Source organism: Trachurus japonicus, chromosome 5 (genome assembly GCF_045865225.1).
Source record: "Trachurus japonicus isolate A0001 chromosome 5, Traja_1.0".
Lineage (NCBI taxonomy): Eukaryota > Metazoa > Chordata > Actinopteri > Carangiformes > Carangidae > Trachurus > Trachurus japonicus.
Window position 1 is genome coordinate 5,061,760 of NC_140911.1, and position 17,781 is coordinate 5,079,540.

The following is a 17,781-nucleotide window of genomic DNA, read 5'->3' on the forward strand; positions in this document are numbered from 1 at the left end:
AGAAAACAGCACAGGTAGGAATGAAAAATATGGGTTAGGGTTTGTTTTAAATCTCACAGATTTAGACACAGTAAAACATATAAATAAATATAAAATCAACCCCAGTCTGTTTTTGTTTTTTATCTTGTTGCTCTGATTCATTCATCTGGACTCAACAACATCAGTTCTAACTTTCAAGACATTTTCATTTCTTCCTGAACAACATCAGTTGTCCAGCTCATATATAATGTTTAAAGTCCAGGTGAAATTGAACATCATGTTTTTTTATTTTTTTGATTGTCTGCACTGAGAAAAAAATAAAAAGGAGAATTAATGTCTTTTACTTACTAGTTTCATGATGGAAACTCCTGTTTTGGTCTCAAACCTCCTGAGAACAGGTCTTGGTCCATTTATCAGTAAAATATATTTTCATAAAGCATTAAGTCTCTCCTGCTCGGTCACATGATCCAACAGACTGAACATCTGTCCAGCTGCAGCTCATGTGTGTCACATCTTTCCAGACTCTGCTGATACTTTTCTAAATGTACGACGGCTGGTTTCGTTGTTTTTATTGTTTTTACTTTGTTTCTCCTTCGACTTTGGTCGTTCAGTGTTTTCCAGCTGCCAGACGCCGACACATCTGGAACAGCAGCTGGAATAAAACACGTCTGAGGAATACATTTAACCGGGTCAGTACCAGATCATGACCACACCACAACCAGGTCAGAACCGAGTCAGAACCAGGGGTCAGCAGGTGGCAGCTCTGTCTCTACCACTAACCTGTGTGGACTGAAGTCTCCCTCTCTGCCCATATTTGGACTGGCTGGGTTTAGGGGGCGGGGCCTCATGCTGCCAGGTGACGTCATCACGGCCACGAGGCCGAGGCTCAGAGCAGGTGAGACAGCTGCTGACAAACTGACCCGGAGTCAGTTACACCTGGCGTTAACATGGTCTCCATGTCCACGTTGAGATCCGATCACATGTTTGCACTGGTAAATCAAAATAGAAAAAAGAAAATAAATAGTAGGAAGGAGAGAAAACTGTAGCGTCATCCTCACTCCATCCACGAGTCTCCACAACGTCTCCATGACAACGTCTCCACAGCTTCTGACGCTGACCCTCATTCCTACATTTCCTCTCTTTGTCCATTTCTTCTGCTCATTCAGCATGGCTTCAGGCTTCAGCTCTGGCTTTCAGCATTCACACGCATTTTCCTTATGGAAATGCTCGTTCTAGTAATTCTCGTCTTCCGGCCTTTTTTGCAGTCCAACTAGTCCTGTATACTTTCTGCTACTTCAACAATTAAAGGTGTACAGAAAAGAAAATTGAATTTAAGACCACTCTGGGTCATAAAATTAGTGTGATAACTCATCTATCAGACGATGTAGGCCAAACTTTGTGCAAAATTCTATTTTCGAGTAAATCCGGGATGAAAGTGTGTTTTTTTTTTTCGCATTGGCTAATGCAGGCGCACGGATTATACGTCACGTTGCTCACGATTCATCAGCCACTGATATTGGATCCGTCATCCGTCAATCAAACGTCTGAGACACACACACACACACGAAGCTCGGTCTCGCCCCAAGCTTTGAATAACCCGCCCGCTCGATAACGACCAATCAAATTCGTTTTCCTTACTCGGGTAAACTCGTGTTGCAGCTCGTGACAACTCGGCGCGACAAACAGGACAAACGGCCATTTCTGTACACCTTTAAAACATCAAATTGTGCAGCTTTTTATACTTTTTACTTGTTTTCAAATATTAAACATTTTCAGATTTGTTTGTCCCATAGGAAATGCATTGGAACAGTCCTCAAAATGTCAGGACCGGACACACCTGTCAGGACGGGAACCGAGAAACAACGAACAAACACGAAACATTCAGACACTGAGGTTAAATTCACTCCATCAGCTGCTCCACAACTGTCCTCTGTCTGTGTGTGTGTGTGTGTGTGGCGAGGACAAACACACACACACTGCTGCTGCTTCTCCTTCTGTTTCCGCTGGAGCAGCTCGGTGCTGCCGCCTGCAGGAGAAACAGAGTCACTGCAGCAAGAAGGTGCTTTAAAGGGACAGTTCAACATTTAGTCAGAGCCTCCTCTCACCATAATAATCCCTATAGTCATAGCAGCAGGTTCATCACCTTTAATTATCGGTGCATGTTGTTTTGAGATCGTTGCATTTGCCTCTAAAACAACTCTGTCTCTAATGTTACATGATTATCTCATAGTGTGGTATATTTGGTATATCTGGTATATTTCGTGGGGATCCAGGGAACGGATCTGTAATGTAATAAAATAAAAATAAATGTATCACACAAGGTTTTTTGGAAAATTACATTTCAAACCAAACATCAGTTTTTCAATATAAATATTTGCTATTAAGTAGTATTAACAGAGGGGACAAAGAGGGGTATGAACAAACTACAACAATAAACCTGCAACAAATTAAACTTTTCAATATTATTGATTACTTGTTGTTCATCTGCAAAATATTTATTAAATTCTAGGGGGGAAAAAGCAAATAGGCAACGTGGTCATAGTAACGTCTTCCAGTGGTGGAAAGTAACGGAGTAAATTTACTTATTACTCTTACTTGAATACATTTCCAAGACAAATATTTTTACCTTTACTCGAGGTAATTTCTAGGAAGGCTGAAAAGTACTGGTTACTTTCAGGTCTGCCCTTTTTTTTTTCTAACTCAGGGTCTCTGCAGGTTTCACCAGCTCAAATTTAAGACTTTTTAAGACCTTTTTAAGACCATTATGGATTAAATTTAAGACCTATCATGACAAATAAAAAACGTACAAAAGAAATGCGGAGTCACAAAATTAGAAATTGATGATTGCAATATATAAATTGCGTGTTCAGCTTGTTTGTAGTTGAAAATACATTCAATAAAGCACAATGAAGTGTCGGGAGCATTTTATTGAGCATTTGTGGTAGCGAGGGCTCTACCATAACATTTTTCCCAAGGAGCACGCCTAAAGTGAACTATTTGGGGGCACAAAAAGAAATTGGGGAGCGAAATTAAAAATGATTTAAAAGCATGTAGCCTACTTTTGGATACTTAAATACCTTTAAAAGCAAGTACTTTTTTACTCTTACTGGAGTAACATGTCGACTGAGCTACTTTTACTTGTAATGGAGTACATTTTGACCAGTAGTATTTGTACTCTTACTCAAGTACTGGGGTCGAGTACTCTGTCCATCTCTTCATATCTTTTGTCTGATGAAACACAAAGATTTTCTCTTCACTGTCACAGATGACGAAGAAAAGAATCAAACCATCGCTACAACGATTATTAAAATATTAAAATATATTCACTAATTCCTTTTCTGTTGATCGATTAATTGATTGAGCTATAAATGGGCCTGTAGCAGCTCTAGTTCTAGTCTCTGTGTGATGTTATTCACTGATCACAGGATCTGAAGTCACATGATGAAAAAACAGCTGAATGAACTCATTCATGTTCTTCTGTCATATGGAATTATTATTATTAAAGGGATAGTTCACCCAAAATCGAAATTTGAAAGTTATCCGCGGCTTTTCTGAGTTACAGGGGGTCTCGGCGTAGCAGTGCATGTCCATATGACGGTTGCAAATGGATACCAACTGTCTTTGTAACAAAAAGACACACCAAAAAACATCCAAATACCTCCATGCTGCTCGTATGTAATGTCCGTCTTCTATTGAAGCCCTGAAATGCCATATTGTCCCGAAAAAATTCTCGAAGCTCCTCTTCCCGGTTCGTCAAATTTGGACGAACTGGGAAGAGGAGCTTCTGCTATTTATCAGCTAATGTGTGTATGATAAATGTGTATTCATGAGTTCATGAAAGGACTGAAGGAAACACGAAAAGGTTTTTCAGAATGTTTTTATATAAGTTTGTTCAGAAATGTATTTTTTTTTTTTTTTTTACATATTCAAAAGACTTTATCTTACACTTAAGACAAATTCAAAGTTATTTAATGTATAGGCTATGTACAGAAATCATAATTTTGTGTTGGGTCGGAAATAGTGATTAATGAGAGTTTTGCTCAGAGCAGCAGACGATTAAAAAATAAAACAAAATGTCAGGAAGTGTGGTAACGAGAACGTGAGACGTGTTGAGTTAATACTGTAGCTCCATGGCAACGCCTCGCATCAGGACCACTGGACCCTCTTCTTTCTCTCTCTCTCCGTCTGCTTCTTCCTCCTCGTTCTGACGGGTGGACCCCAACGTGAGCTCCACTTCCCCGTTCAAATCATAATAAAAACCTACAAACAGGGTCAAACAAAACAGGGAAAATACACAAAACTGGACTCGACGCCGGTCAGTTCAGCTCCCGGTCCAAACCTGAACCTGAGTGGCAGCAGGCGCAACAGAGAAAAATGAAATAAAGTTGGAAGCCAAAGAATGAACTAGAATGAACGATCGGGCGGCGGTTTCCCACCATCGTCCGGTCGAGTATGCCTGCATACTGAAGCGCTCCGTCTGACTGAGGAAAAGAAAAACCAAACTCTCCTGTAGGACGTCGACGTCTCGGGTCGTTAAATCATCATAAACCGTGGAGCTTCGATCACAGAGTCGGTGGAGAAACGGATCAAAGTGCTGAAACTGAATGAAACGTCTTTTTGTCTTGTTTTTTTTTTTTTTTTGGAGGAGGAAGTGTTGTGTCGTCCAACGTCCCTGAACCGGAGGAGTGAAGAAGATGCAGGCGCTTCGTCACCGGGATGGAGAATCGGTCGGTTTGTTGGTTGGTTTGTTTGAATGAAAGTCGGAGTTTGGACGGAGGTGGGAGGGGGTCGGCGTCTCTAGAAGAGCAGCGCCCCCATGCTGCCCATCTCGCTCTGCTCCTTCACAAAGATCTCAAAGTACTGGTAGATGATGGTGACGGCCAGCAGGATGCCGGTGCCCGAGCCGATGGCGCCCAGGAAGTCGGCCATCACCGACAGACCGCCGATGCACAGGCCGCCGAACGCCGCGGCGGTGGGAATGTACCTTTAGTCACACACAAGAAGAGACGGAGATTAAAACACATGTTCAACTTCCAGGTTTTCATCCTGTCACCTCATCTGCACCATAACGTTTCTGTATTCTGGATATATTCATCTATTTTATTCTATTTAATATAAATCCTAAATTTAATATAGTATATGCCTATTATCTTGCACTAGAATATTATCTTAGTTTTTATTATATCACCACTGGACTTGTATATTCCATTTTATATAAATCCTAAATTTCATATAGTGTAAGTGTATTTTTTGCTCTAGAATATATATATATATATATATTGTTTTATCTTAGTTTAATTTTTATCTCCACTTTTTTATTGTTTTTTGTACCTTTTGTGTTTGCACCAGACACCACGTCAACTTCCTTGTGCAAAAGCTATTGGCAATAAAAACATTTCTGATTCATATCATTAAGACAATTTAAATCCCTCATTTTATCTTATTTTACCTCCAACTGTTCTACTTTTTCATCGACTCGTTTTGCTATTAATTTAAAATGTTCTTTAATTTGTTTCTAATTTGATCTTTTACTACTGTTATTTCTCTCTTTATTTTATAACTTATACACGCTATCCGTGCATCCTGAATGTATTTCATAAAAGGTTAATGACTGTGGAGCAGAGATTTCACAGACACTCTGACGTTTAGGGGAAGTTCTCTTGTTCTCTTTTTTGCTGAGATTGAGATGAAAACATTAATGTGTCTGTGTGTTGATACGATCAGTTGAGTTGGTTGAGACACACAGCTGAACTGGAAATGTTGAAGGAGAGCGTTTATTAACATGTTGAACTCTTACTTTAAGCTGTGTATTGTACCTGAAACATCAACAGTAACAAAAGGGAATCACGTTCTTTAACTGCGGCACTACTTTTAATTAGTTAATAACTAATTAGTAGTTCACACTTTATCACTCTGACCCTTTAAACAAATAACCTAAATCTTTGCCACAACAAAGGAAACAAACTGGGATCAATAGAGATAAAATACATCACTGTTAATGTTTACTTCCTGTTGCTTACAGCTTTAAACTTATTTCTTCAATCAGAGCCGACAGTAACGACTTAAACACTAAAGAGATACAGATTTTATTACCATCTCTTTTTCTGTTAATACTATTGTTAGACTAAGTTATTTCATTTCTCCTTAAGTTATCTTTTACTTTTATTCTACTCTATTTGAGCTGCTGTGACACTTTAATTTCCTGCAAAGAATTAATAAAGTACTCTTCTATTCTATTCTATTTAATATGATAATGTGAAGCTTCAGTTATGAGTTTAAGTCTCAGGCTACTGGATCAAACATGTCGGTGTGAGAGAGACTGATACAAGCTAATAATGAATTAATTAATCACCTCCTAATAGTGCTAACGAAAACTTGTGACAAACAGAAACTTGTGAACTGACATAAAAAGCAGAAACAGATGTGAACATAAAAACATTTCAGATTTTTACCTGTTGAGTTCATGAACCATTGATGTTTCTCTGTGTCCTCTCATCACCATCTGCTGCTCCTTCAGCTGCTTGGCCACCTAGACCACAGAGGAGGAGGAATGAAACCAGAGTGTGAGGAAACAGTCTGAGTGAAATGATGATGATCCTGTGTTTAAAAAACCTTCGTCACTCACGTCTTTAGCGGAAGAGCCCGACACCTCGATCCAGGTTTTGGAGAAGAAGGCGCAGGAGCCGAGCATGAAGACGATGTAGATGACGGCGTGGACCGGGTCGTCCAGGACCGAGCCGAAGGACTCGGGGGGAGAGAGGTAGTAGCAGAGTCCACCCACCGGGTAGGCTCGGGCCGGACCGCCGGTCGACGTGTCCTGAGGAGAGAGAGGGATGAAACCGTCAAGTCCTGTCTGAGGTGATGATGATGATCTGACATAGGAAGCTGCTTTTACACTAGAGAAACTCGGATCTACATGGTTGTTGTTTTTGCTTTTCCACTAGTTCCTGGTACCTGGCACCTTTTTGCTATCGCCTTAAAGCGACCCGAGCTGATACTAAAACATGACTTTAACCGATGAAACAAAATGAAATGAAAACCTCGCTGTGGTCCGTCATCGAGGTGCAGACAAGTGAGTTTAGAGTTGATGAGAGGATTGAACAGAACAGAGAGCTTTTTCAATCCTCTCGTCAGGTTCAAAGGTTCAAAACCTTATTTGAACCTCATTTAAATTATTGTAACGTCAGACGGTGTAACCCATTTCCTACTTACATTAAAAAAGTACACATTCTCCAGAAGAAAATCTTGGGTCGGACTCACACCTAAAGGTCCGTTTTTTGATCTGAACCAACGCGAGGATGAGACATTGTTTCAGATTTGAGGCCAGACTCAAACGGTCCAAAATCTGTAAACAAAACTCACGTAGCCGCAACGCCCTTTTGTTATTGGTCAAACTGTTTAGGCAGGTAGACAGCAGATCTGTACGTCAGATCAGTACTGTACATCATGGAGCGTCTGCTTATTTTCACATTGGTGCTGATCTGGAGCGCTACACGCAGACTTTAATGGACCACGCGTATGAACGCCTCGTAGAGTAATGTGTTGCATTTGTTTTAAAGTCAAATTCATGCAAAACCGCTGATGCACGTTGCCTTCAGGGACAGTTTTTCATCAACAGTCTCTGTATTTCCCTCTAAAACAACTCTGTGTGGTAACGTTGTGTTATTATCTCATAGCGTGGTGAATGTGCAGCTCACAACTTGTCCACCAGAGCGTTGTGGAGTTGTTGGATTGTGTATTTGATGAGTTTGATGAGGGAAACCAAGAAATCCCATAATGAGCCTCCGTAGCGTAGCTCTGAGCAGCTCACGGCTCTGCTCCGCCGTTCTAAAAACAGCTTGCACCGACAATTAAAGGTAACGAACCTACTGCTATGACTATAGGGATTATGGTGAAATAAATCTCTAAATCTGACTCAGCTGTAATAGAAAAGGACCTAAAAAAGGAAGAAAAGGAGCTGTTAAGAGAAGCCGAAGCTGCTGTGGTTTAAAGGTCGACTTACCGACCACGTTCCCAGCAGATTGACCAGGAAGTTCCCACTGAAGCGCGTGGAGAGCATCTGGGAGATGACGTAGAGGTTGGAGACCAGGGCCGACTGCAGGATGATGGGGATGTTGGAGGTGTAGAAGAGCTTGATGGGGTAGGTGTTGTACTGGCCGCGGTACCGGGCCGACTTGATGGGCAGGTCCACTCTGAAGCCCTGAGGGAGGGATCGAACAATAATCGATTATTAAATGAATAGTCAACTATTCTGATAATCTAATAATCAGTTTGAGTAAGAAAAAAAAGTCCAGATTCTCTGATTGCAGCTTCTTCAATGTGAATATTTCTGGTTTCTTTGTTCCTTTATGACAATAAACTGAGTCTCTCTTTGGTTTGTGGACAAAACAAGACATTTGAGGACGTCGTCTGGTGGTTTGAGAAACACTGATTGATGTTTTTCAACATTTTTTAAAACATTTTATTGACCAAACAACTAATCGATTAATCGTTTAAATAATCGACAGATTAATCGATAATGAAAATAATCGTTAGTTGCAGCTCTAGTTCTCAACCTTGAACTAGTGATCTCACGATTATAGATTCTCTTGGTACGATTATCGTCAGAGAAATCATCACGATTATTATATTAAATAATTTTACAACACTATGAATGTGTAAAATCAAATATAGTCAAAATTTAATTGCGTTAATAATTGTAAAAACAAAATATTTAAAGTATCTATTAAAATAGGACCAATTATTAATCCTTCAGAGGAAATGTTTGACGGTTTTTTTTTTAAATCATGTTTTTCTTTTTCTTTAAACATTTAAATACCTTCCTTACTTTAGGTAAATTGACATTAACGTAATTTAACCCTCATGTCCTAGTTTGTGTCATGAAGCATGTTTGTCCCTCAGTGGGAAACCATATGAAATGCATAAATCAACTAGATACGAGTAAAAACTTGAGGTCTTTCCTTCTAAATGAATGCAAAACATGATGAAAGTCCTGATTTTATCTTCCCATGGCCAAGGAATAAAAAATGGCTTTTTAGGAGTTTACAAATTGCATTTTGATTTCAGTGTCTGTGGTTTGACTGTGACAGCGACTCACCTGGAAGTATATGACCACGGCGAAGACGAACACGGTGGCGATGAGGTTCATGAGGTTGGGCAGGTTCTGTCTGTAGAAAGCTTCTCTCAGAGCGCGGACTTTGTCTGTGCGCGTGGCCAGAAGGTGGAAGAGAGCGATGATGGCGCCTTCGAACTCGGTTCCTACAAAACACAACAACAACAAACAGACAGACACGAGTGTGAGTGTGAGGCGGCTGAACGCCTTATGACTCATCCTCAACTCTTCAGGCGACTTAACGTACAAAGTTTAGATTATAGAACTTAATCGCTTTGTGCTTTTGTTCGTTGTGCAGCAGCAGTTTTTCTTTTACTGCAAAGTAAGGCCATTTTATTCTTATATTTTTACAAAGTTTGTCTATAAGGACTGTTCTTATTCTTTTCCTGCAGCTACAACGCTTTCTAATAATCCTGGCTTTTTAAAAATGCTGCTTATTTTGTTGCTTTCTCTTGGCGTCACATCCTGCTCTGAGTTAAACCCAATCACCTCAGAGTAAAGTCTCTGCACACCGAGTCTGTTTTTTTCATTTTGTCCGAAATTGATGCACATTTAAATATAAATTTGAACTCATTTGATTTTCTGCGTTTTTTTGCACAGAAGATTTTGTCGTCTTCTTTTTTAACATGTGGCTAATAATCAATAATCAATCAAACTGGGCCGCTGACATCCTAAAAATCAACTATGGACGTGCTAATGATAATCCTGCTGCTCATTTTACAAGCAGTGAAGTCGAACTCCTCTTGCTCTCGACGTCGTCTCAGGATTGGACGGACTCAAAGTTTTCATTTTCTCTTTTTATTTTTCGATAAGTGAGAGGATTTTAATGACTTTTGGAACAGAAAATAAAAACATATCATAATAAAACGCATCAGACTCATAACGTAACATAAGGTGCCTGTGCAGAAAAAAAGAAGAAAATGGACCTAGTGTGCAAAGTGTCAGTGTGTGTGTTTGTTTTTGGTACCTCTGCCGGTGTTGACGGTGGTGGGGCTGAAGGCCTTCCACACGATGGTCTCACAGATGTTGGTGGCGATGAAGAGGGAGATGCCGGAGCCGAGGCCGTAGCCTTTCTGCAGCAGCTCGTCCAGCAGCAGCACGATGAGCCCGGCGACGAAGAGCTGAGGAAGAGGAGGAGGAGGAGGAACAACAGGCTCAGTCATCGGCTCAGAGTCATGTGAACCGAGAAACCCCATGTCTGTTTGGAGAATCTCAGCTGCAGACACTCGACTTATAAGTCAGATGTTTTGTTTTCATAAAGGAATATAATAAAATGGTGTGTGTGTGTGTGTGTGTGTGTGTGTGTGTAGTTGCTCTTTGTAGGTCAGAACTTCCTGTTCCACTTTGTGAGTAAACTCGACTCATCTAAACAAACCTGTTGGTCATGTGACAGTGATAGAAACGATAAAACAACCAGTTCACCAGTGGCATCACTATCACACCCTTTACTACTGGTTCATATGACATACTGTGTTGAGGGTTGGGGAAATATATATAAAAAAACATAGAGCCTCTAATTAAGCTTCAAAAAAAAGTCATTAGAATAATAAACAAAGCGTGTTATTGTGAACCTACTAACACACTATTTAGAAAATCATGCGCATTAATATGCAATCGTGTGCTATGGGATAGTGCAATTTAAATCGATCCTGCACTTTATTGGGGCATCGTGCAATCAAATTAAATTCAATCTTGCATTTATGCACTCGTCACTTTAGCAAACAGCGCTTTAGCACATAGCACTTTAACTAGCGCTGTAGCACTTTATAACTTCTCAGTAATCTTCTGGTCCCCTCACCCACTCTTTTAACCGTCTTTGGTCAGTTAACTGGTGGTTTATGTCCTTCATATATGTTTTGTGTAAGATGTCAAGGTGTTTTATTGTCGTAGTCCTGCCTCTTGTACTTTTTATCTTCATTGTTTTTATGTCTAACATCAACCTGCCAATGGGACTGGGGATGGAAATCAGCCACTTGGCTACAATCCCACATATTTACATGTCAATGTCCATCAATATGCACTGTTCCCATTTTAAAAAATAATAATAATAAATCTGAAATCTGAATATTTACAGATATTGTGTTCTTAGTTCAAGTAAAGAATTACAGCCTTCCGGTTTGTATTCTTCAGTTATTTAAATGAAGAAAAGGAAACTATAATTTAAGAGGGTGATTGATTTTCAAAATGTGTAAAGTGAGAACTAATGTAAAATACAAATGTGTTTCAGTTTTGGGAGTTAAAATGTGGAGTAAGCTCAGTGATGAGTTGAAGTTATGTAGTTAAAATGTAAACTAATGAATGATTCTTTTTGTCTTATTATTTTGTATCTGTAATTATGTATAATATGTGCTGGCTAAACTGTTGATTTTGATGGTGGTGTTGTGTGACCGAAATGAACAATTATATTCATTCATTCATTTAGTTAGTTAGTTCATCTAACAGGGACAATGCTCAACACACAGACTGTGCCAGATTTAGCTGTGATCTAGTTTTCATCTGCAGGCGAAGGGGATTTACCTGCTGTGGTCATAAACAGGTCAAACCTTTATAAACATAGAAGCTGAACTGATTTTTTAGAAACAAAGTGAAGTAAATATCTTTTAGTTTGTCCTATATTATCTTATATAAAGTCAGTTTTCAGTCGTATCTGAGGACGGTGTTGTTGTTGTTTCTGTTCTGACCTGGATGATGATGAGGAGGCAGATTCCGGCTCCCATCTCCGACGGGTCTCCGTACATCCCAGTCATCACGTACACGATGGCCTGGCCGATGGTGATGATCATACCAAACACTGGAAAATACACAGACAGACAGACACAAACCTGTTTCAGATTCACTGTACAAGATAAAACTAATTACTGTAACACTGTTAACACATTTCCCCCTTAGATCTAGCCTAGAAATCTAGCTGCACCCTAGCGGCAGCAGCAAGTCTCTTTGCTCCGTAGGTCTAGAAACGAGCCATAGGAACTTTTTGAGTCTCGAACACCGATTGTGTTGACCAATCACAGCGCTCTATCTGTTTAGAGAGTCGTTGGGCGGCTTAACGCCATGACGACATACTTGTGATGGTGAAAAACATGCCAACGCCGATTCAAACGATTCCTTTACCAAAGCCATCTTGCCATCGACTTTGAAAGAATTAAACTTGTCATTTTCTTTAAAAGTTGAGCAAGAAACTGCACTGAAGTCGTTCATTTAGAAGAAGGATGTATTTGGTGTTTTGCTGACGGGATATGGGAAAAGTTTAATCTACCGACGTCATCCTGCTCTTTGCTCTGATTGGTCGTAGCGCTACCCTATTGGTGCAGAGGCAGTTTGAAAGACAGCCTTCATCCCGCCCCCTGGACTGAGCCGAGGTCTACCGCTCGTTGACACACTAGACATGTTCATGATGTAGTCTGGCTTGTCAGGCTAGACTTAGATTATAAAAACGATAGAGATTCTCCAAAAGATAATCCTACGTGTTGCTCTTTTCTCTCATCGATTTAATCTTTTGATTCTACACTGACATCATGTACCAGGTTGTGCATAAACTCAGTTATAAACTATGTGACCTTGTTCCAACCTGCCTTTCCTCTGCACACGTACGACATCTTATCACTAAACCTTAACTCTAAACACGCAGCAGGTTCAGTGTCGCACTAAAAAGGTCACACGCCACTTCTACCTTTAAGAAAAACATAATAAAACAACTATTATCTACATATGTTCAATTATTATAGTTATGAAGAGTCTATATATCGGTTTTTCCTCATTAATGGTGTCCTTTCTTATTGTATCCTGATTTTTTCTCACATTTAGAACTGCACCTTATCCTGATGAGTGCTTGAACTATTCTGTCTTGTATTTTATTTACTCATTTATTGCATGTTTTCTTTCAGTTATTGTCTGTCTGCATGCTGTTGCATCCAGTGGATATCTGATTCCCTATTTTTCCTTGTGACGATCGATTATGTGTGAATATCGGAAATTAGAAGCAGATGATGATGAGTTCACTGACGTTTCTGAGCTCCGTTGAAGAGAGCTCTGTCCTTCGGCGTGTCTCCGACCTCGATGATCTTAGCTCCGGCCAGCAGCTGCATGATCAGACCTGAGGTGACGATGGGTGAGATTCCCAGCTCCATCAGCGTACCTGCAGACCAGACCAGACGTTTTAAGTTAGTTAGTTAGTTAGTTAGTTAGACAGACAGGTGTGTATTTTATTTAACCTGTTATTTAAGTGAATTGAGCCGAGCTCAGACCTCTGTTTGAAGCCAGAATCACTCTCATCCAGTAGAAGGGATCTGCAGAGTCTGAGGACATGATGCCAAACAGAGGGATCTGCAGGGAAACAGGGTGTGTGAGACGGTTCAACAGCAACAAACATCGACTAGATGAAACTCAGGATGAGATAAGATAGGACGAATGTTTTTCTATGCAGAAAAGAAAAAAGGAACCACTCGGATTGAATGAAGAACTCAGCCTCTCATGTTTTCTCTAACAGCCTGTGTGTTTTGCATTAGGCTACTGTCTGCTTTTGGTTTTCATTTTGTTTTGCTATGCCCGTGTCGATTTATTGCTTAACAAAAGTGTTAATATTGATGTTTGTAAATGTTTTATCTTGTAACGAATGAGCACTTTTGATTGGTTCGAGAACTAGGAATGCGGCCCTTCCTGAGAGCACCGACGTCCACCTTTGGAGGGGCTGCAGCTCACAGACACTCCTATCTTAAGTGCTTTTCTATGTTTATTATCTGAATAAACTCCTTCTTCTTCTGTCTAATAGGAACAACACACAAACTTAAGGCCTAACTTCATGCATGTGACCAGTTCTCTAATTTTAAGATGTTTTAAACACAATATAATTGATGAAATATAAGCTATAGATTAGTAAGAGAAGTTACAGTTAGTAATGGAGCAATCAATTAATCTAATCAATCACGTCTTTGTGTCTATCACAGAGCTACAACGACTGGATCAAGAGATTATATGAAAATACTCTGAGTAATTCAAAGTGACACTTACCTGGCAACACACCAGGAAGATGAACAGAGTGATGGCCGTCCATAGCACCTTCTCTCTGAACTGGATCTGTTGGTGTCACACACACACACACATGTTGAGGTTCAGCTAATAGTAATTGCACAAGCAGATACTTTAGTACAACTATTTAAATTATCTGTAACTTATTGAATTAGATCACATAAACCACATAAACCAAAGTGAGCCAGAAATTTGTGGTTAAAAAAATTAAAAATAAAAGATGTCACTGCAGCTGTGGTCTTGACTGGTCTGGAGAAAGAAATTCAACCGAGACAAGACCAAGACCTTGAAAATGTGGTCTCAATTAAATACTACAACACTACTATATATAAATTAATCAATGTAATGTGATCATACACACACACACACACACACAGACTGACCTTTCTCTCCGGTTTCTGGATCTCTGGCAGCACCGCACAGAAAGGTTTGATCACCTCCAGGAATTTGACTGGAAACAGGCAGAGGACAGAGAGTTGGTTAGCCGGGGAGAGGAGCTGCTGGCCGGGGGAGACGTGGCAGTGAAGGGGGGTGGAGGTGGAGGTGGTGGGAACATTTAAATGAACTGAAACTAAATATTTAATTAAAATCAAACCTAACCTGTGTGTATCTGACTCTGTGTGCGTGTGTGTTAATCAGGTGTGTGTTTTCTGACAGCAGAAACAGCGGCTGTGTTATGCGTCGTCATCACTAGACTGTCAATGTGTTTGAATGAGTGGCTAGCAGGTTAGCTCCAGGATGCTAACACCAGACACAGCCCGGCGCCTTAAACCTCAACACACTGGAGGAAAACTGCTTTTTAAAAAACACAATCTACATTTATCCAAACCAATAAGAAGATTTCCGATTGAAATTTTAATCATAATATTATAAAAATATCCTAAAATAAGCTGTTTACTAGCGGCTAGCACCGGGAGCTAGCCGCATGCTAGCAGCAGCAGCAGCGTTGACTAAGTTCACAGAAACGTTAAAATGAGAGTTTCCGGTTTAATAAAGAGTGAGAACAGGAGAGATAAAGAGACGGAGAGAGTGGAGGAGGATACTCACTGCCCATGGTGTCTCCACGGTTCTCCTCTGAAGGTCTCTGAAGGTCTGGAGGTCTGAAAGCCGCTGCTCCTCTGAGTCGATCCGCACCCGGTCAGAGTGAGAGTCAGTCGGTCACTACGGAGGAGGAGAGAGACACGTCACCACTACAGGACGAGACTAGAGGGAGAGACACGACAGCTCAGCACTGAGGGAGAGGGAGGGGTAAAACCATAGGGTAAAACCGTCTATGGGTAAAACAGAGTAGGTTATAATCATAAAGGAAAAGATGACAAGATCGGATAATAAATGACAAAATATAATAATACAAAAAATAAGTTGAGTTGAGTTGAGTTGAGTATCTTTATTGTCATTATACTAGATAATGAAATTGTCTTTGGACCCACGGCTTAAAAACACAGACATACAGTAGGCTACAATAATAAATACAATAGAAATACAATTTAATAAAAAAATAAAAAATAGATGCGACAGACATGAAGTAAATGAAGTAAAATAACATAAAACAAGATAAAATAAAACAAAAGATAAAAAAAAAAATACAGTAAAATATGATGAAATAGCAAAAGATAAAGATAAAAAACAAAAAAGAAAATATTAAAAGAAAAAATGAAATGAAGTAAAACCAGATTTTTAAAAAAATTAAAAGAAGGAAATACCTAATAAGATTTTTTTTTAATACAGCAAAATATCATGAAAAAAATAAAACAATAATACAGTAAATTAGTAAAATATAAAATATATATATCAAAAATAAAGTAGAACAACAAAGTAGAGTATAGAACAAGATACAATAAAAAATAAAATAATAAGGAAATAAATCAAATGTTAAATATAAAAATACTTTTTAAAAAGTAAAATGAAATTCTCATCATAAATATATATCGTTTGTCTAATATTTAATATCACCATGAGTATATATATTACCATTCACATTAACCACGTTTCTTTTAGAGCAGTCTCCGCCTCTAGAAGCTTTGTTTTTTTAAGAATGAAACTTCCTCTGACGAACAGAGTCACTTCCTGTGTGAGTTCACTGACGCCTCCAGCAGACATAGATATATATATACATACGTCCAGCAGAGAGCAGCACGAACCTGAACAACATCAGCTCAGTCAGGAGGAAACAGAGCTGCTGCTGCTGCTGCTGCTGCTGTCAGTCTGTTGTTCACTGAGCAGAGGAGAAACACATCACCACAGCTTCACTTCTCATCCAAACAAACAGTTCTTTCAGTTGAACATCAATGATCATAATATTCAATGTGTTGAGGGCACAGGAAGATTAATGCAGCGTCAAATATAATAACAAGGAAATGTCTCATTGTATCTCAGTCTTTATTATGTATGTTTATTTATATGTATGTATGTATGTAGGTATATAAATATTTGTTTTCAAATGTATATGTTTATGTTTATGTGTGTGTGTGCATGTATGTAGTACTACTGTAGGGTGGAATGCATATGTATATGTTTATGTGTGTGTATACTGTATATATGCATGTATGTATATATGTATGTATACTATATGTAGGCTATATGTAACCAACCTACAACTATACGTACTGTATGTATATAACCCTGCAGGAATTGAGGTGGAATGCATTTATGATATAGAGATGTAAAATAAAAACATGGCCTTTCTTTCTTTCTTTCTTTCTTTCTTTCTTTCTTTCTTTCTTTCTTTCTTTCTTCCCCTCTCTCTCTCTGTCAGTGAACAGGATGTTGTAAAAGGCCGGTGCAGCATTTCTCACATAGCTGCTATAGAGGAGGAGACTGAAGCCTCGGTGTGTAAACGTGTCGCACGTGGAAGGAAGCAGCTCATTGACTGAAGCACAAACCATCAGACTGAGGCTCTTCATTCTCTAAAGAGGTCGACTCTGGAAACAGACTCAGATCTGTAGAGTTGAACATCCTCAGGCAACATGGAGGATAAAACACAACCCAGACTCTCATCATCACATCCTCACTTACCACAGAGTTTAACAATGACTCAGTGTAGAGAACTATTAAAACAGGACTCAAGGCAAAAGAGTCAAAAACATTTAACCTTTAACCTTTTCCATCCTATGAAACTGGACATTAACAAACGGCCTCAGACTACATTTTAATTATTTTCATTTTATTTAAACCAACAGATGCAACATGTTTCATTTATAACCTCAGTAAATAAAGTTCATAGTATTTGTGTGCGTCTCTCAGCCTCCTGATATCGTAGCTTCTCCTCCTCGTGGTGAAGTTACATAAGAGTCTCTGACTTTGCTGCTGTGATGTGAAGGAATGTTGAATTCTTTCTTCTCTCACATTCACGCCATTCTTTGTTTGTCCTCTCTGTTCTCCCTCCCTCTCACTCTCTCTTTCTTTGTAACTCATCGTCCATTGAAACCAGGTCAATCTCTCCTTCACACACACAACACAACACAACACAACACAACACAACACAACACAACATGACACAATCCCTCTCTGTTTGCATTGGTCAGATCAACACTGACCTTTAATTTCAGCTGTTTTCATTGCATTGGCCTCCATGTGTGTGTGTGTTCAACTGTCTGGTCTCTCTCTAACCCTCCTCTCCTTCATGTGCATTTGTTTCCAGCGAAGCCGGTGAGAAATCAATCCAT

General features: G+C 39.5%; 1 protein-coding gene across 1 annotated transcript; it reads right to left on the minus strand.

The window, feature by feature from the left end:
* Positions 1-3,840: 3,840 nt before the first annotated feature.
* Positions 3,841-15,283, minus strand: LOC146986866 (protein transport protein Sec61 subunit alpha-like 1). The gene is made up of 12 exons (XM_085775736.1): positions 15,164-15,283; positions 14,500-14,567; positions 14,099-14,164; positions 13,336-13,414; positions 13,095-13,226; positions 11,773-11,882; positions 10,059-10,212; positions 9,077-9,237; positions 7,982-8,179; positions 6,605-6,796; positions 6,432-6,508; positions 3,841-4,963 (listed from the first exon to the last, which is right to left on the minus strand). Exons 1-12 carry the CDS (start codon positions 15,168-15,170, stop codon positions 4,777-4,779), a joined length of 1,431 nt encoding a protein of 476 aa, XP_085631862.1. The 5' UTR covers positions 15,171-15,283; the 3' UTR covers positions 3,841-4,776.
* Between the last annotated feature and the right edge of the window lie 2,498 nt (positions 15,284-17,781).